Consider the following 20123-nt stretch of genomic DNA (forward strand, 5'->3'; position numbering starts at 1 on the left):
ACCCAATTTATCTCGAGAAATGATTTGCTGAGGTGTGATAACGCCGCAGCTGTCTGGATTTTGTATGTAACTCTCTACCAGATGTTTCACACTGTCAAAGTTCATTTTTCTGCAGCTGTCATGGGTCTGTGTGATCCCCTTGACACGCATCGCCATTCTGCCAGATTGCGTTCGATAGGCGTGGCTTTTCGGTCCGGCGTCTACAAATTCGTGAATGGTATCGCCTCCCAGCTCATCCGTGAGCTGTCCCAAGGAAAGGAACGCAAAGTAACTGATGTCATACTGTCCTGAAAAAAGGTACTTAAAAAACTATTCTGGTTTTGTCATTGGCAGCCCACTGCTCCCTATATACAGGGATGGGTCAAATGCAGAGAAAAATTATGATGAGGGCGGTGGGTCGTAGATTTACTCGCTGTGCAAACTTACCCCAGAAACTTTTGAGGCACATTGTAGACGTTTGTCTTTTGGAAGGGTTATTAAGAATTGTGTCACTATCTAGCTGGATGCCCTGGTTAGCATGGTAGTCTCCGATGAAGTTTTCCTCATCTAGAGCATCCGCGGGCTACCCTCAGGCTTCTTGCTTTCCTTTTCAAAATGTGTTAATGTAGCCTTCAAAGATATTGCTCTGTTCCTCAAAATGCCACACTTCTGGACACGCGATATCTATTTTCTAAAGCCTAAAGAAATTCAGGGGTAGTCCAGGTGCCGGTCAAAGCTCTGTCTTCCTCACGGTGCATGCAAGGACCGTTCTGATGGTTGGTCTCTGCACATGTGCGACAAAGAGTAAACACTAATTTCCTGTGAAGAGTTCTGCAAGGGAGGATTGGCAGATATGGATTTTCGAGGAGGGTGCACAACGGCATTGATCAGAAATCCTTCTGGATCATTTTGGGGTGGCCGGTGGGATAGGTAAAGTTTGCATTGACGAAAGGATAGAAGGATGTGACGTGTACATACAGCGATAGAAACAACCGATAAATTCCCACACTGATTTCAAACCGTCAATCTCTGCAGAACCTTCCACAACATATTGCCCCAAGTCTTTTCTCACCCCGATTCAAGGCATGCTGTATAGCTATGGATTGGTCCAGCTAACCACTGAATGAATTTAATTGAATTGACGATGGTAGTTGTCTTGTGAGGGGATGACCAGTGTTTTTGGAGGGAGGAACTGCAACTGAGAGGATCAACGCCTGTCTCTCAGAGATGTATTTGTTGCAAAACTGCAGTTGCTAGGATTTTGGTGTCGTCGTAAAGAATGACCTCTGTTTTAAAATCAAACGTTTTGCTTGCTTTGGTTTCGTACCAAACATCAAATTCTCGACTTTTGTTTTCTGACATTCGGTCTATGCCATATTTACTTTGGGTGGGTAGGGACTGTGGTGTAAAATATTCCTATACCCGCTTTGCGTGAGTCTTTTAATGCTGAAATACATAATACCAAAAACCAGGTTGTCTTTTAAGTATTTATTCTCTGTGCAGAGAAGGTTCAATCATCACAACAGAATGTGTACAGACTCAGTGAGGAAGAACCAAGAAAAATGTGAACAAGCTTTCTTTATACAGAATGAGCAAAGGTGGGGGCCGATGGCCAATGTTACAGACATTTTGGTCTCAGACTGATAGGAACAACAATGAAAAACAAGCAGCGCAAAGGCCTCGAAAATGGAACATTCTCATACAACAGTTAGTTATCGATGTGAACAAGGGAGAATTCGTCTTTTGCACGACAGAGACATGGTGAAGTTCAACAAAGTTCAGAGCAAAATTACTAATGCATGAATACAATATTCTGAGTAGAAATATATACTGTGTAAAAAATTACCATTACAGGACTTATGTAGTTTAAAATCTCCACTGAGCTGAATAGGTGTGAAAAATAACCTTTGCGTATACCTTCTTCTGACAGTCTGAGCTCTGCATCAAAACCCATTACTTTAGGCAGTTGCGCCAACCGCATGGTTAAGAATGAGAGTGAGTCAATGTATTTCTGACCAAAGCTCTCATCTTCAAACAGAAGCACCTTGCTACCTTGCATGATTCATTTGGGCGTGCTTCCCTGATTGACGAGATATCTGAGTAAAAGATAACCGCCAAACCCTTTGGAATTGTGAGCAAGAAAGACGTGGTCTTTGTATTTCCTTGTTCTGAAATGACAGAAAAAGTTTCCTACACATTCTAGACCCCAGGAACTCCATTTTACACCTCGTAAAGTCTCTCATGATGATAAGGAATTCATTATCCTCAATGTTTATACACCCTATGAGTGCAATCACAATGAGGATGAATATCTAAATAGGCTTGCCTTCATCAATTCCTTCATTCAAGATAATACTTCTTCTAGTATTTATGTTATTGGGGATATGAATGCAGATATCTCAGACACAAGCTCAGTATTTGCCAAGCACATGGCTCAGTTTTGTAAAGACAATTATTTTACATTATCAAGCGAAGTGCTTTTGCCTACAGATAGCTACACATACATTAGTGAGGCCTGGCACACTACATCATGGCTGGACCATTGTATTCATACAGCTGATGCTCATGCTTCATTGGGATGTATGGGCATTCTTTATGGAGCAGCAACAACTGATCATATACCTTTTGCTATGTCGATAAATGTTGAACATCTACCGGCGCTATCTAGAAATGGAAATAGTGTCAACACAGAAAAACTTGACTGGTCAACTCTCACTGAAGAGGACGTCTTAGTGTATTCTGCTCGTACATACCAGTCCTTCAGTCATATTCATCTAGCTAGAGATGCAGCTATGTGTACTGACGTTAACTGTAAGGATGTGGTGCATAGGAGAGATCTCTGCTTCATGTACAATGATATAGTAAGTGCTCTGTATAAAGACAGCAAGCCCTACTACAAGCATCATAATAAGACCCATAACATCAAACCTGGCTGGAACGAGTATGTAGCTGAGTATCGTGCTGAAGCCTGTGAAGCCTTCAAATCATGGGCTCTAGCTGGTAGACCCAGACAAGGACCAGTGCTTGAGTACAAGAAGCTCACCAATGCAAGATATAAGTATGCCATTCGCTTCATTTGCAAGAATGATCAAGCCATGAGGGCTGACTCCATGGCCAAGAAGCTGCTAAGCAACAACGTAGTTGATTTTTGGAAAGAAGTGAGAGCTCTTAACTGTAAAACATCTTTACCATGCACTATAGATGGAATCTCAGGAACAGACAACATTGCTGAGTTATGGCGACAGCATTATAGCACCTTATTTAACTGCATCAAAAGTGATTTGTACAGCGTGGACAGTTCTGAGAGTAATGAGTGAATGGTAATTACATCATATGAGCACCAAGCTATCAACAAACTGTCTGAAGGCAAAGCAAGTGGCTTAGACCATATTACTGCTGAACACCTTAAATATGCTCGTCCGAGGTTAGCTCCTCTCCTCGCTATTTGTTTTACTGGCTTCATGATTCACGGCTTGTTACCAGACTCAATGCTGTCTGTTCTCTTAGTGCCAGTCATTAAAAACAAAGCTGGTAAAGTATGTAGCCTAGAGAATTACAGGCCCATTGCTTTGGCCAGCGTCCTGTCAAAAGTCCTAGAAAGAATTCTGCTGGACAGAATACAGGACTTCATCACCTCCACAGATAACCAGTTCGGCTTCAAAGCCAAACATGGCACCGACTTGTGTATATATGCCTTAAAGGAAACTGTAAACAAATACAGAGGTCAAAACTCATCACTTCTTATGTGTTTTATTGATGCCTCCAAAGCTTTTGATCGTGTTCATCATAGGAAATTATTTTTTAAACTGAGCCAAAGAGGTGTCCCCACATACACAGTGAGAATTCTGGCTTACTGGTATGCGCACCAGAGTATGCAAGTCAAATGGGGTAAAAGTGTGTCAGCCCCATTTGGGGTTAGCAATGGTGTCAGACAAGTTCTGTTTAATCTGTATATTGATGATATGTCCAAGCAACTGAAAGCCTGTAATACTGGGTGCATGATTGGAAATACTCTGGTTAATTACATCATGTATGCAGATGATCTGGTGATCTTTAGTCCTTCTAGCGCTGGTCTTCAGCAGCTCCTCACTATATGTACTGTGTACGGTGTGGAACATGACATCAAATACAACGCCAGTAAGAGTTCTGTCCTGATCTGTCCAACTAAAGAGGACAAATGTCTAAACTTCCCTGACTTCAAATTGTCTGACAATGATCTTGGTGTCTGTAGTGAAGTAAAATATCTTGGTCATTTTTTAACAGAACACATGTCTGATAATAACGACATTTCCAGGCAATGTCGTATGATGTATGCACAAGCAAACAGTCTCTCACGCAAGTTTGGTCTGTGTACAGATGGAGTGAAGATGTCTCTGTTCAGATCATATTGTACTCCACTCTACACTGCACACTTGTGGTCAAACTACAAAAAAAAGAGTTTACAGAGACTTCAAGTAGCGTACAATGACGCCATGAGAATACTTTTAAAGAGAGCGAGATGGAGTAGTGCCAGTGAAATGTTTGTGGCTGCACGAGTCAACACTTTCCAAACAGTTTTAAGAAATCTCATGTACAAATTCATCTGTAGACTGAATGACTCTGTAAATGGGATCATACTTGTTTGAACCAACATAAGGTTTAGCACCACACGCTACCAGTCCCAGCTGTGGCGACATTGGTACAGCTGTCTCTTTGGAAGGCATTGCTAGGCCTATGTACTTTTATTGTTTGTGTCTGTCTTTTTATGTATCTGTCTGTATGGACCCCGAGTCTGAAATGAAGTCTATCTATCTCACTAACGTAAAAGGGAACCAGATAGATAATGGTCATCATATATCTCCTTTCACCGGACACGGTACATTTTTTTGCCTCACATTTGTGTTTTGAGTCTCCTGAGATAATGGGCCTGTAGTAAAACCTTTTGCACTTTTTAGTAATATCGCAATCGCTCATCCACTCATTGGCTACATGGTGATATTTTGGTGTTTTGTGCGTAATCATGCAGAACAGGGAGCAACAGAATTCATTACAATCACGACACAAGACCAGTTTTTCAATCTGTTTTGTACATTCTGCTGTAGAACATACAATGACCGGTGCATTGATGGCTTACAGAGCTTGAGTAATGTGTAACAATATTCACACACATATTTTGCACCCAAGAACTCTTTCAAATTGACAATAGTAGTAGTGGCTTCGGAAAAGGAAGAGAAACACAGTTTTTGGGTGCGGCCCCTCGAATGTTTTGGAATTTGAAGAGACTCACCATCCGTTCACCATCCGGTCTGAAAAACACAACTTTTAGACACCCTAGTGCCATATATATTTAACAACGTTCTTAAATGACACAGGGATATGAGGCGACAATTTGCCTTAAATTGTAGTTCGTTACCCTGTACAATAGCCTCATGTCTGGTTAATCTGGGATTTAACAGAAGTGCCAGATTGATGGCAAAGCACAACTGGTTGTCAGGATTTATGATTCTGTGGAGACAGCTTCCTTTTTTCCTGATAACTTCATCATCCAAAATGTCTTTTGGTTTTCTTTTCGTACCCCCGACATGAGGAATATGTACCAGCTGCACTATTAATTCCAGACGGCTATCTGTCATTATTGCCATGTTTGATAAACGGTCGAGGAGATTCTGAAATTCTATTCATTTGGATTTATATATATCTATATATATATATATCTATATATAGATATATATGTGTGTTTAAACACGTATGTATCCAAGTCAATAGGTTTTATGGGTTCTCATCATTCTAAATAGTACAATGCAAGTTTACAAGGCAACAAGTGCCAACGGACGTTAGCCTATATTGGTTTAATCAAAAGATTAACGCGAGTCATAATATTACAATTCCAGATGTTTTAATTACCGTAAAGTCATAATCGCAAGGATCTTAATGTATTGTCACATATTGTATTTTTTTTTTCCTTTACATCATCAACTGAAATGACATCAGAATCATGTACAGTCATTATTTCCTACTTATCTTATGAATAGTGAGGCCAGATACAAGAGAAACTATTTTTTGTGGCATCTAATGGTGACGCTCGTTTAGAAGGAAGAAACAATGATCAACAGCCAGTTAGCCAATGGTTAAAACATTGTCACCTGTCTTAATAGCCAACATTCTTCATGTGTGCACTTAACAATTAATATATTAAGAAGTTCAGCAACAATAAAAGAAAGAAATACGGCACTCTTGGTATCGAAACGTGGAGAAGTACCGTATGCTGAGGATACATACTTTTAATGTTAGTACGTGACCATCAAAGTACAGGTCAGGTCAACTGTTTTCTCAACTCAAATAGAAAAACAAGTTGCAGGCAGGGGCGAAGCCAGATGTTGTAAACATTCGGGGCTCAGATGCATCCTCCCCTGGGGATTCTTTTTCCAATCTACTGAAGCGATTTGCACTATTTTCTTAAGCCATTTGATAACAGAATGCCTAAAAACTGTCAACATGATAGTTACCAAGAAAACAATCCTCCTGTAAAGCCTGTCCATTGTTGTATATAATTGTCCTCCAACTGTCTATGGAACAATAACTAATTTTAACTCCTGCCACCTAAAATTGTCTGAAGTTACTATTTCTAATTACATAACAATAGTAGGGTAGGAATTTTTGTATGGTATTTTGTGTATTTACCCAGTGATAGAACTTTTGGTCCATTCATTTAAAGCCTTGTCAAAGAGAATGAGGGGGAAATTACACAAAGATTAAAGTATTTAAAAAACGTAATGTATTCTGGGCTTTTGAGAAAACATACAGGGCTGGAGCCTCAGAAGTCTACATTTACAGTGAAGAAAAATGTAAAAAAGCATAACACCTTTGTCAGAGCACAATAAAATGCAACTTCTTACGTCTTACTCAAGCAGCAGTTACATTCCACTCCACTAGATGTCACATCAATAACACACGGCCGTGCTGGTTAAGGATTTTATTTTGAAGATCCTGACCGGAACAACCGGCTTTTCGTTAGCTGGGAAGATTATACTCTTTTTGTAGCTACGAGAGGCGTATATCAAACAAACGCAACAATATAGACTGATTAAAATGGCTGGAACGGCTTCAGTAGCTGGCGAAGTGTTCGTCGATGCTTTGCCATATTTTGACCAAGGTTACGATGCAGCAGGTGTGAGAGAAGCTGTGAGTAAACAGGGAGCTAACGTTAGCTATCCGCAGCGTGTTTGCTAATGTAACGTAACCATGCTTAACCGAGACGGACACGGCACACTATACATTATTTATGGCACACTGGGCAGTTCAAAGCTAACGTTACGGCATTTAGTTTGTGCACATGCTCGTGTTTATCACACTCATTGGTTAAATGCAATAGTATGCTATCGGTAGGTAACGTTAAAGTTAGCGTTTCAATGTGACGTTAGCGTCGCTTCCTGCTAGCCTGTGTAGCATTGGTCAGCGGAAGCCACATCCCGCTTAGAAATTTAAAGGAACATATCATGTTAGACCATAAGTTAGTAGTTCAGGGTCTTTATTAGCAGCGATGGCGTGTGAGTGCTAGGCTGTATTCATGTTAAGTTGTTCCTACGTTCCCTGTTAGTGTGTTATCAGCTTATATCTATTTTTAACCATATTACCACAGCACAACAACGAAACAACGTCTCCAAACCAGCTATATTTTTAGAACAGGGCCCTAGTGAGACACAGTAAACTTTTGGCCTTCTGGGGCCCATTTTGCCTGGTTGTTTATCCAGTTTAGCACCGACACATTGCATTGTTAATCCAAGTAAGATGCAGTGTATATGGGTTCAGTTTAGGGGAGAACAGAAAGACCATTTTCACAGCAGACACTTGCACACAACTTGTCATAGAAGGTAAAGCATGGGTGTGATTAATAACAGTCATGATGGTACTGTTTGCCATCTGATTTAGGAGGCACATTACATTCATCAAAGAAAAGAAAAATTGAGCTCTGAGATCGTAATTATTACTTGCTGATGAGATCAAAACATAGACAACAGAAAAAGTACCGTCAGTATGAGCCAAGCTGACGTTATGCAAAAGAAATCTCGTGTGATAATTCCACAAGAATTATGCCATCAGTGTCTGTGAAGCTCTGTTGTGGAGTATAGTTGATCTTCCTTTTGGTTTCCTGAATACAGTGCTTTTAAACCCCTGAACAACCTTTTGTCCTCTAGGCTGCAGCGTTGGTGGAGGAAGAGACCAGAAGATACCGGCCGACCAAGAACTACCTGAGCTACTTGCAAACACCCGACTTCTCTACTTTTGAGGTGACAAACTCCTCAGACCTCTGAAACCCTTTTCACATCGCAACCGGCATGACGGAAATAAGAGCTCATTTTTCTTCTCCCCCATTAGACAGAAATCATGAGGAATGAATTTGAGCGGCTGGCGGCTCGGCAGCCCATGGATCTCCTGAGCATGAAGAGGTAAACCTTCACACACGGCAGGAGTGTTTACAATTAAAGCAGCAGAACGCCTGAATCAATGGCCTGCATGTCTCTATAGGCACCTAACACATACACACAGTCATTGAAAAATACTGCTGCGTCCAACAGTCTGATAAAGTTATACTTTTTGCTCATTTGCCTCGGGTAAGAGTATACACGTATAAATTAAAAGACATTGGTGAGTGAGGTACTGCAATGTTTTCAGTGGTGGATATATTTTAAGCTTTTCTTGTTAATTCGCGTTAGGAATGCCTTTGAAGTCTAACTGCTTTCTGAAAAGTAAACTTAATCCTGTAACGAACCAATGAGCGAATTCAGTTCATGGAAACTGTTGTGGAATATTTCTATGAATAGTCGGGAGAAGAGTGTTAAAGTGTTATCAAATCAATGTCAAATGAAACAGAGTCTGGATGAACGATCAAAGTTGTAATAGTCAATTTATTTGCTTGCAAGCAAATAGAACACTGTCCCACAGACGCATCACGTCATCTGCAGGAGGTGCTCTGAATAACACAGTCAGATGCATGTCTTGCAAGCAAAGAGAGCACAGTCTCACAGATACATCACCGTCATCTGTTTGAGGTGCTCTAACGACACATTCAAATGCATGGACATTTATACCCAGCCAGCATGCTGTTATCTCGGTTCGCAAACAAGAATAAACAGAAGAAGGAAACCAGTCAAGGCAGATGTTTTTCTTTGAAGCATAATGTCCTGTCTTTACGATACCCTGAAGGCGCTTTATGGCCTGTTTACAAATCCCTTTGTTATCAGTTTGCCCCACAATAAACCATGGATACACCCAGCCAGATGCGTCCTTTGATGTCTGATGTATTGCAGAGACGGAATAAACCTGTTTTACCATCACACATCATATATGCCTACAGAGGGTCATGCCCTTCAGCTGATGCCCATCAAGGAAATACTGTAATCAAGACCCCTGTGGGTGTCCCCGTCTTTGAAGACAGAAACAATGCACAGGAAAACAGATAACAAGATAACAAATAACAAGACACCTGGATGCAAAACTGATAGAATCATCTACTCAAATAGGTTTTGTGCCTGCACTTTTAAAGACTTACATTCTTCAATCCTAAAGCATAAGACTATGACATATTTTCCCATAACAAAACAGGCCAGGAAGTTACAAAATGTGCCACAGGGCATTTATGCTGCCGCTGGGTAAACTGCAGGGTGGGGTGAGTGAGTTAACAATACTGAGACACGCCACAATCCTGTAACATCACAGATTTAAAGCTGCAACATCACAGATTTAAAGCTGCAACATCACAAATTTAAAGCTGCAACTTATTATTTTCACGATAGATTAATGTCATCATTATTTCCTTGAGTTGGTACAAAATGTCAACGAACAGCAAGAAGTAAAGTCTTCAAATGTTTTTTGTTTTTTTTCAACCAACAGTCCAAAACCCAAAGATATTCAGTTTAGTATCATAGCAGACTACAAAAAACAGAATCATATGTCTGAAGATCGAACCGGGGAATTTGCCTTTTTTTTTTTGCTGTTACTTCTAAGTATTAACAAATATTCAAAATAGTTGTCAAATTATTCTCCGATTGACGAATTGATCATTTCACTAATTGTTTCAGCTCTCAGCTAATTGTATTTTTGTGTGGAGGGGATTCAAATGTGAACTCTCTGAACAAACCCCTTGCTGCTGTAAGAATATTAGATGTTAAATCAGGTGGAGTTTCATGTCGGTGCTCATTTCTAAAAACCCAAACTGTAATAGATAATGCCAACAATTGTTAGTATCAGCTGCAGTTATAACTCCACTCAACCATTTTAAAATGATAGCACGGGTGTATTTTTATTCGTGCTTCTGTTCCTGTGGAGGTATGAGCTGCCAGCACCCTCGTCGGGACAGAAGAACGACATCACAGCGTGGCAGGAGTGTGTGAACAACTCGATGGCCCAGCTGGAGCACCAGGCCGTCCGCATCGAGAACCTGGAGCTCATGTCGCAGTACGGAACCAACGCATGGAAAGTCTACAACAAGTACGTGACGGCAGCCGTTTCTCACAGACATTAACTCCGTGCATTATTAGTCTAAAGACTGCTAACATGTTACCTTCTCTTCCTCCGTCAGGTACTTGGCCGTCATGAATGAGATGGCTCAAAAGGAACTCCAGAAATTCAGGTGACTGGATCGCTGGAACGTCTGTGGTGAATCAAAGTGTGGTCAAACAAGTTTTCACACGTTTACTAATTCCATTTTTCCTTTTTTTGCCAAACAGGAAGCAAATTCAGGATTTAAACTGGCAGCGTAAGAATGATCAGTTAGCCGGAGGAGCCAAACTGAGAGAGCTGGAGTCAAAGTATGTTGCTTAATAGAGTTTATATCACTGTACACGGGAATGTGTCGGCAAGATTCCCCCTCCGTTGTAACATCTGTGTCTGTCCCTCAACAGCTGGGTGTCTCTGGTCAGTAAGAACTTTGAGATCGAGCGAGCCATCGTCCAGCTGGAGAACGAAGGAACTCAGCTCAGACAACAGCAGGGGGACGAGAACAAGGAGAATATACGCCAGGACTTCTAGATGTCACCCTCGCAGCACTGATCTACAAACTGGTGACCCCTCAATCGGAAGGATGTCGTCTTGTTTCATTAACAGACTGCACTAAGAAACAACCTGGGGAGGGAAAGTCACCTGTGTGGAGGGGAGTTAACGGGAAACAGCTCATGTTCAACTGCATCATCAAATAACTTTCACGTTCAGAAGGAGCGGCCCAGAAACCTCAGTGAAGACGCACATCTTCAGCCACTAATTCTACAGTGAAATATGGTGAAATGCAGCTTTTTTTTTCAACGGTAAAAGATATTTAAAGCGAGACTGTGTACGGTTTTCAACAAGATAAGTCTTACAAATGGAGAGTTGAATTAATATGCAATAAATGTAAGGTTTTGGTGATTTAATGCTACCAAAATGGATATTATGTTGTTGACATTTCTAAGTTGGTTTATTGGCTTTAGGATCATTTTCTTATGCTAGTTATACTAGCATTTAACATCATTCCATAAATGCCACAAGAAACATGTACATAATCTCGCTTTAAAGTGTAGTTCATAACCAGCGTGTAGGTTTCAGTCTTCGAGGCGGACTAGAATTGAGTGTACATAGTTTGTCAAGTCTGTCGGCAAAGTATCTCTGTGAGCCTCGCCCTGACTTCACGTACTTTATTTTGTTTATGTTTTAATAAAATAAACATTTCTTGTATTTTCTAGTGGAATGGACTTTTTTCACATCAGAAAATCATATGTAATTGATACGATCACTTTTCTCTTTGTAATTCGTTGTCTCCTGTGTTCCGTCTCCTCTACCTTCATGCAACGGGACGGTGTCTTTACTGCATGACTGTACGGTAGATTCTCACTCCCCATATGATCAACAGGCAGCCTCTGGGTCAATTTCAATTTTCCATAGAACTGACGGCCCAATTACCTGTTAGAAAAACGCTATTAAACATTACATTGCGTGCTAAATCCTCGGCATGCACAACAGGAGGAGCTGCCTGACACTCATTGCTGGTGCAAGTATTCCCCGATGAGGCTTTTTATCATTCATCTACTGTGGTTTAAAAATGACACAAACTGTTTGGCCACTCCAGATTAGATATATCTAATTAGAATAACAGAAAGTCAAATACTTGATTACATATTAACTGATCGCACTGGGGAAACATTCAATGTGTACTCTGTAAAACATTGACGGGACCTTCGCATTGCGGGGGTTCAAATCCTTCAAGAAGAAATTTTGAAAGTAAATTTCCCATGTTTGTTTTGTAAGCCTCTTGCTAAGAGCTGCCTTATGTCTGTTAATGTCCAGTTTTGTATATTAAGCTTATTTTCTCCAACACCAAAGGAAATTAATAAAAAAAAACTTGAAATATGTCAGAAGTTGAGCTTGACTAATGTACCTCTAATTTGAAAAACAGTAAATCATTTATTGCCACATTCCTTACACAGTGTGCATAACAATCATTAATTGCGCGTCATCCTCTGCTAAGCCCAGCTGCACCAGATTGCCTGCGTGGTTGTTGTGTGAAGCCAGACGTCCGGCATAGAAGGAGAAAGGTAGCGTGGTAGGTAGACCGGATCTGTGGAGCTTCTGCAAACACTGGAGGTCATGCCCATTCACTGTCTTTTACAACTCACACACAGCTCTCTCACTCACTCTCACACACAAGTTTGCAGGCACCGTTATACCGATTGCAAAGAAACTATAGGGTTGTGCAAAAACAGCGCCAGCCACCGGAAGCTAGGGTAGCGGTATGTCATTTTGGCCATGCTCCGGTCTATATGCTGAGAGTATTGAGAGCTGGTACTAAAGTAACAGCCTCTGGCAGGTTCTGGTTCTGGTCCGGACCTCCTTTACTCTGGAGAAACTTCTGCCGATGCCTGTCCTCCTGACGCTTCTTCTTCTCCTGCCGCTGCTGCTCTTTCCTCTGCTTGTTAGATACCTGAGTAAGGGGGGGGGGGGGGAAATAATTGTTTTTTATTTCAGTAATTTCCCCGTAAATGAGGAGCATTTTGATCAGGGCAGCAAACTCTGGGTTTGAAAAGTGAAGCCAATGCAGAAGTGCCCTAAACTTGCATTATTTCTAATGGCTAGCAGGGGGGTTGCAAAAAGGAGTCTACTTTTATAGGAGTCTATGAGAAAATTACCCGAATTCTCACTTGATTTATTAAATCAATAAACATTGTAAACATGAGTTTATGGTCTCAACTGCTAGTGTCAAGTCTTCTTCAATATAGCATGATGTTCATTTAGTAAATTATGATCCATTTAGAGTAAATTAGATTATGTTTATGTGTTTTTAATTCATTCATGAACGGTAATTGTAACCCTTCTGGGTGAAGTCAAGTATTTGTTTCACTTCATATTAAATGACAAAAATGCTGCAGTCTGAAGGACTGGTCAGTTTGTGAGTGAGAAAAACATTCCAGTGAAATCTAAAATTTAAAATGAATTTGGATTGCAATTAATACAACTAGACAGGCTGGGTGATAAGTCAGTCTACCTTTGATTTTTGTACGTTGCTGCCCTCTGCTGGCTGTCTGTAATCGCTGCAGTCTGTGGCTGAAGCGCAGCAGTCTGAGCAGGACCCTGAGGCACTCTGGTCCTGGCAGGACTGGCACAGCACGGAGCCGACGAGCCATTCCACGTTGATGGTCGCCGCACTCAGCTGGAGCAGGTTCTCCTCGTCGCCTGGGGCAGAAAACACACACACACACACGAATACAACCAGTCAGCGTGATCTGATCAATCCCGGTCACGTAAAGCAACTAAGTCTACTGAATTACAGACTGACATTTTTATGGGATCAATCGAAAACGTAGCTGATTAGACAAGCTTGAATGCATGATGGTTATGACATTTGCAACAAAAAAAAGTCCCTCCTAGTCACTCATAGTTGTTTTTTTATGCCCTAACAGTCTAATTATTCCGGGAGCAAATGAATCAAGTGGAGCTTCTGACCGTGGATTCCTCTATTCCTGATGGAGCTCAGGATCACGTTGTCCTCCTCTGAGGCTGTGGGAGACGGGTTTTTCCATCTGTCCCTCTGGCCGTCCCCGAACGCACGCTGGTGGCCTTGTGATTTCTGAAGATTCTGGGAACAGCAACAGCGAGAAACACTAAAATCGGTAAAGGTTGCTTCAATAGCTGCAAACATGACATGATGCACTCTTTAAATTGAAAGAGGTGGACCTGGAGTATACTTAATTGGGGATGTTTTCCCAAATTCTTATCCACTGAATGCCCAACATACCTCTATGCGGAGCTGAGCAGGAATCTCAGAGTTGTCTCCAGTCCGCCTCACGCTGTCATAGTGATCTCCATAGCGGTAAGCGATGTGCAGCTCTCTGCATGCCGCCTTCTCTACGCCATTTATCTGCAACGAGAACAGCACACGCAAACTAGGTGGTGTCCCAAAAGTGAGTTAGAATTCATCATTAGACTGCATCATCAATTAGGTGACATGATTTGAAAGTCTCTGCCTCGGTCCATACCTCCCACAGTGGTGTGTTGAGCTGATGGATGACCACTTTCACCTGTTGACTGCGAGCAAAAGCCACAATGGCATCGTTCCCAGCGAATGTACCGGGCTGAGAGAGGTTGGACACTGGGCGGCAGGAAAGAAAAACAATTACTCACAAGATAATCTTACCCTGTGACCACACATCATCCTGTCTTGAACTTTCTACGGTTCCGTCACAGCAGATATGCAGTATATCTCCTAAAACACTGTCAATATCCTGAACTGTCATTTAACCTTTTTCATATATTTCTAAATTGATCATATAAGAATTGTATATACATTTCATTGTAATGAAATAAAACATGTTAACTGGTTAAATCGGTCAAGAATTTAATTTCTGAAGTCAAGACAAACGCAAATGTGTTTCACAACCGTGTTGGCTTGTGACACCTTAAAACAAAGCAATGTCCATGTGCATCCTTCATCAACAGTCACACGTCGACTCATTGTGACTAGTTTAACCAAAGAGTGAGTTTCCTCGTGTTTTATATACTTTCTCCAGTTTTTAGAGGCCTGAAAATCAAATTGATCCTGCAATTCACAGGTAAAAAAAAAAGCAAACAGAGGAATGTCTGAGAATAACACTGATATGTCCCTCCATTGCAAACAGAACAGAGCCACCAGGGGTCACTGTATAGTTGCTGGTCAACATTGTCCCACATGGAACTCCATGGACTTCCCATATATGACAGAATAGTTAATTGTTTTTGAGGCATTAGAAAAAGTCTTTGCTCAGTGGGTGATTCTCTTACAGTGCTGTGTAAAGGGAACGTCGTCCTCAACAAAGGGTTCGAAGTCTTGTCGATGGGACATCATATACTGGACAGTCTCCTGCCGAAGCCGCAGGTGACCCCGGGACTGACCCTCCAACTGGTCGCCTAGAGCTCTGAACAGGCAGTTCCTGCAAGAAACAAAGACTGGTGTGTCCACACATGACTGCCTCATAGTTAAGTGACTCAGTGTCAAGGTTCTTGGCCAGCATGAAGGTTATGGTGTGTTTAAGTAAAAGGCTTGTATTCCACTTGTGCATTCAACAGAGTTGGCATTAGCTGGCAAGCGTCTGGGTGTTGGAGAAACCAATGACTTAAGTCCTGAAGATCACAAGGCTCCCAAACCTTCTGCCCAGTAGTAAACATGACTGATAGACAAGACTGTATAGTAAATCAATCAAACGCTCATCTGTTCAATAAGCTTTCCCTGGTTGTTTTCATATTGTAACTGACACAATACCGCCGTTATCGTCCGTTGGGGAAGACAAGTCATGTTTCAACAAAGTTAAATTTGCCTCTACTGTGCAGCCACCATGCAACTACAAATACTTTGCATTTAAATTTACTGTACATTGTTATTGATTGTGGGCTGGGCAGTTGTAGGCACAGAGGTTGAAGACATTATGTTCCTCATGATGAGACTGCTGTCTCCAGCTTGAAGCACTCTGTACATAGTAAAATTAAGGAGACACGTGTTGCAGCATCAGTGAGGGTGGTGGACAACACAGAGGGAAACAAAGCACCGATAGAGCCCACAATCTTGTTTTTTTTTGGCTCTTACCCATCTCCGGGGACTTCTCTCAGCTTGAGCCCCAGGGCCTGGAGCTGATTGGAGAAACTGATAAACTCTGCTCCTTCGTCGCCATCCTGAGGCCGGTTCTTGCGGTCCTTTACGATGGTCCTGCGTGCCGCCCGTTCATCCCTCTTGCGCTCCAGTTCACTCTTCTTGTTGCTCCGTACAGGTTTCGCCGTCTGCTTCCTAGACATGTTGGCTATAGTCGTTTCTGCGGGCCTACAACACCAAAATATGTCTTCTTATAGGAATGACCCGGCGCCTGCATCAACCACTGCCAAACATCTGGAGCCGATTTGAAAAGACACAGAAACAGAATATTTAAAGAGATGTATTGTTTTCTTAAAACATCACCAAGTTTGTCATTTCAGCCAGTTCGTCGTCTGTGAAGCTGTAGTTTGAAAGAGATACAGATTCAGTCATAATCTGTCCCTGATGTAGAAGACCTTAAGCAAAACTCCATCAGGAGCTCTGACACTTTAATGCTGGGAGTCTTCGACCTTTCACGTGGACAGCTTGAACGATATAATTGGTCTGATTCTCTGGTGCAAACATTCTAAATGTTATTTATTAAGCAACAATTTGTTGCAGTGTAATCTCTGCTTGGTTCACATTGCTAACTGATGTTCTCCGAGACGTGTTTCGATGAAAAGCATATTGTCTGAGTAACAGGATCGCTTAGTGAAGGGGTTTTGGTGTAAGTTAGATGTTTAATAAGTTGAAGACTGCATGCAAGATGAAAGGGAAAAAAGTAATGTATCGGATTCTTTCACACTTGAGGGATAATGTTTCTTTTCGATAAAATGTGATATGGCCGAAACTGAAACAATATTAGCGTTTAATTACGTTGACTGTTTTGTCACATTGTTACTGAAGCTTCCGTCACCTGGAACACTCTCCCATCACACATAAGACAGAGCACCACATACAGGTTCTTCACACACAACCTCAAAGCCTGGCTCATTAACAACCAGGTGTGTCAGCACTAACAGTCTCATGCCTGCCATGTCCGTATGTAGCCTGCCTGCCTGCCTGCCTGCTTGTCTGTCATGTTTGATCCTGTGTCTGCAGGATTGTATTGCACAGCTCTGTTTGCTTGTTTTTGTGTTGTTGTCTTTTTAAACAGTTTTTAAATGTTTAAATGTTTTTAGCGGCTTTTAACACCGTGCCCAGGGACAACGGTTGAAAATTAGCTTTTTTAGCTAACACTGTCACATTTACAGTCATGTTTTTATTAATGTGTGCTGTCGATTAATGTGAACTGTCCCTGTACAAATAAAATCTTAATAATAATAAGCTACGTTTGATAACAATATGACGAGTTTCGTTATATGAGTTAGCTAGCAAACGTTAACTAGTTAACAGTATTGTTGATAACTAGCACTAAGTGACGTTACTTGGAGTTTCATCGTTGTCAGGTTAGCTAACAAGAAGTCGACAGCTAGCTAGCATACAACGACTGGATATGAGCTAACGTTACATAACATCCTATCTCCCCGCTGGTAGCACTCACTATATAGTAAACGAATGGAAAACGTAACAGTTAATAGATGTATCCTTACCCTCAAAAAGCTGCGTTCTACAAAAATATGACCATGTTTTGGCTCAGGAGATGAATGTAGTGAGTGTATTGTCCGTTTTTGTTTACAACTTAACTTCCGCATACGTAATCCATGTGCGTCAAAAACGTACGGAAGCGGGAATGGGCCAAGCTAACGACGTTTGCATCTACTAACTACACCAAATAAATATTAATACAAATGTCTTGACAAGTTTTAAAGAAGGCTTTGAAATAATTATACGTGGATACGTAGATTGTCTGTCTGTCTGTCTATCTATCCATCTATCCATCTAATAGTTTGAAAACTCTGAGTCATCATATACTGTGACTCAGGACAAAGTAGGAGGTTCAGTTACGATTTTGAAAAATATGTTACTTCTGAAAATCCCTCCACACTCGGCTCTCTTCAACTCTTAGAAAATCTGCTGCTTCTGATGACTCCACCCAGTTGGTGAAAATAATGTGGGGGAGGAGTGGGCCGAGAAGCAATAAACAGGATATTTGCTATGTAAAAAGACCAGCAGACACACTGAGACAAAATACCCGTAAGACATAAAATTGCATCAGAAAACAGAAGGAAACAGTAAGACTATACTTCCTAAACCTGAAAAATGTAATTAAAAAATGTATATCAAACCATCTGGCGTAACAGAAACCGGACATACATAGGCAGACGTCAGCTGGTGTGTGGTGTATTACAGAGCGTAGTGAGTGATGGCATTGTGTTTTGGCCTGAAGGCTAGCCATGCATTTGTGCATTTGCAGCAATCAGTGTCAGTCACCTGAGTGGAACAGTGGAGCGGTCAGCGAAGTGTGGACAACATATCATTTTTACTGTAGGCCTGTTGTACCATTATGTCAACTGATTTCACAATGTTATATTTATGACTGATGTCCTTTTCTGGAGACACTTACAAATCTTTGACAGCTTCACTGACTTGTATATATATATATTACGGCTTACAGTTGTGTCAAACTGTTTCTTCCCAGCTGAGCTCTTCCAGTGTAGCACAGTTGTTTTTTGCTTGAAACCAAATACAATATTTTCCGTTTTTGTAAATGTTGGGATTTTAATGCAGGAGATGTTCCACAGGAAGTAGACAATATTACTGTGGCTACACTCAACATTTTCTGGCACACTGCTAGTGGCATCTGCATGCAGATAGTGAACAGCAATGTATCTTCTGGATGTATCTGGAGCTTTATTTGTTGTCTCATGTCGCTTACGATTGGTCCCACTTTTGTATTTGTGATTGTTTTGGTTTTAAGTCTTTTTTATAATGATTACAATACCCCCATTCTACCTCCTGTAGATTTTAATTAGTCTGCTACACTGGTGCCCAGCTTGGCTGTGTTTCTTCACTGGGGGAGGTTGAAGTGAAGTAACACTGTATATGCCTGAAGATAGCAGATGTTTTCTGTACCAGCAAAGGGCGTTTTCTAAAGAATATTATTATTATATAATATATATATATTTATATCATATTATTTTGTCACAATGTTTTCATTTTAGTACATAAAGTATGTACAACGTTATAGTTTTTACAACAAATCAGAAAATGCATTCACTACAGCTGGTAAATGCAGGCGGCTGTGTGATCGCTGACCATGGTGCTGAAACAATGTTCAACACTGGCCATTGTAGTGATTAGTACACAGATGAACAAAACCATCTGTCAACACATTGTTTGCTGTGGCTGATTGGTTGGTCTAATTGATGCATTTGAATGCTGTTCGATTTTACCTTGACGTTTCTGCAGGTTCAAATTTGATTGGATGCTTTTATAGTTTGGTCTGAATACATAACGGCTGGTCAAGTTATTAGGTCTTTGAGTTTTGGATGAAAGATATTACATTACATTACATTACAGTCATTTAGCAGAGGCTTTAAACAATGCAAATTTGGGATTTCTGAATTTTCCCTTCAGTGGTTTAAAGAAAGAATATATTACATAAACAAGTTTAAAGTGTAGAATTCTTTTTGTTTTGTTTTTTTTAAATCAAAGATTTATTTTGGACATGAAACATGCAGGATAGTATAAACAGCGTGAATGGCGCAAAAACGGAAGAGCTGCAATGTCTGGAAGAGGGCGTTTATGTGTTCTTTATGTGCCTCTGGAGCAAAAGGAGGTGAAATCATCACGAGGAGCGCCATTCTTGAAGCCCTCCGGCGCATCTGCAGGTATACCCACTATAAATAATGAGCCTACAAGCCGATGCCACAAAGGCAGTTTGCAGTTTCCCCCCTCTCACACCGCCCACCGTGCACGCTCTCTCTCTTTCTCTCAAACACACGCACGTGCACAGGCGCCGCCGCGCACGCGCACGCGCACGATAGAGGTGGGAGTGGATGCTCGTGTCGCTGCTGGAAGCCGGGATGGGATAATCATGCGTGTCTGGCTCCTGGCGTTGATGCAGCTGCCGTTGCTGGATCCGGACTGGACTCGGGGCGCAGGGTGGGTCTAATTCCCGACTGGAGCTATCTGGACCTCGATGTCGATGGTGTCAAGC

The 20123-nt window shown here is 41.3% G+C and overlaps 2 protein-coding genes across 3 annotated transcripts; one reads left to right on the forward strand and one right to left on the reverse strand.

Annotated features, from left to right (window-relative positions):
* Positions 1-6964: 6964 nt before the first annotated feature.
* On the forward strand, positions 6965-11658 carry bcas2 (BCAS2 pre-mRNA processing factor). Its single transcript, XM_079273383.1, has 7 exons — positions 6965-7140; positions 8154-8246; positions 8335-8405; positions 10285-10446; positions 10538-10588; positions 10686-10766; positions 10860-11658. Exons 1-7 carry the CDS (start codon positions 7048-7050, stop codon positions 10984-10986), a joined length of 678 nt encoding a protein of 225 aa, XP_079129509.1. The 5' UTR covers positions 6965-7047; the 3' UTR covers positions 10987-11658.
* A 743-nt stretch (positions 11659-12401) lies between these two features.
* Positions 12402-17714, reverse strand: otud3 (OTU deubiquitinase 3). 2 transcript variants are annotated; one of them, XM_079273173.1, is made up of 8 exons: positions 17614-17714; positions 16040-16336; positions 15241-15389; positions 14460-14572; positions 14219-14341; positions 13927-14059; positions 13469-13656; positions 12402-12907 (listed from the first exon to the last, which is right to left on the reverse strand). In XM_079273173.1, the coding sequence occupies exons 2-8, from the start codon at positions 16243-16245 to the stop codon at positions 12743-12745; spliced, it is 1077 nt and encodes a 358-aa protein (XP_079129299.1). In that variant the 5' UTR covers positions 16246-16336; positions 17614-17714; the 3' UTR covers positions 12402-12742. The 2 variants fall into 2 exon arrangements, with proteins under 2 accessions (XP_079129299.1, XP_079129300.1); XM_079273174.1 differs by lacking the exon at positions 17614-17714 and adding an exon at positions 15830-15923 and having other exon boundaries at positions 16040-16180.
* Between the last annotated feature and the right edge of the window lie 2409 nt (positions 17715-20123).

This window comes from Melanostigma gelatinosum (assembly GCF_949748355.1).
Source record: "Melanostigma gelatinosum genome assembly, chromosome: 8".
Lineage (NCBI taxonomy): Eukaryota > Metazoa > Chordata > Actinopteri > Perciformes > Zoarcidae > Melanostigma > Melanostigma gelatinosum.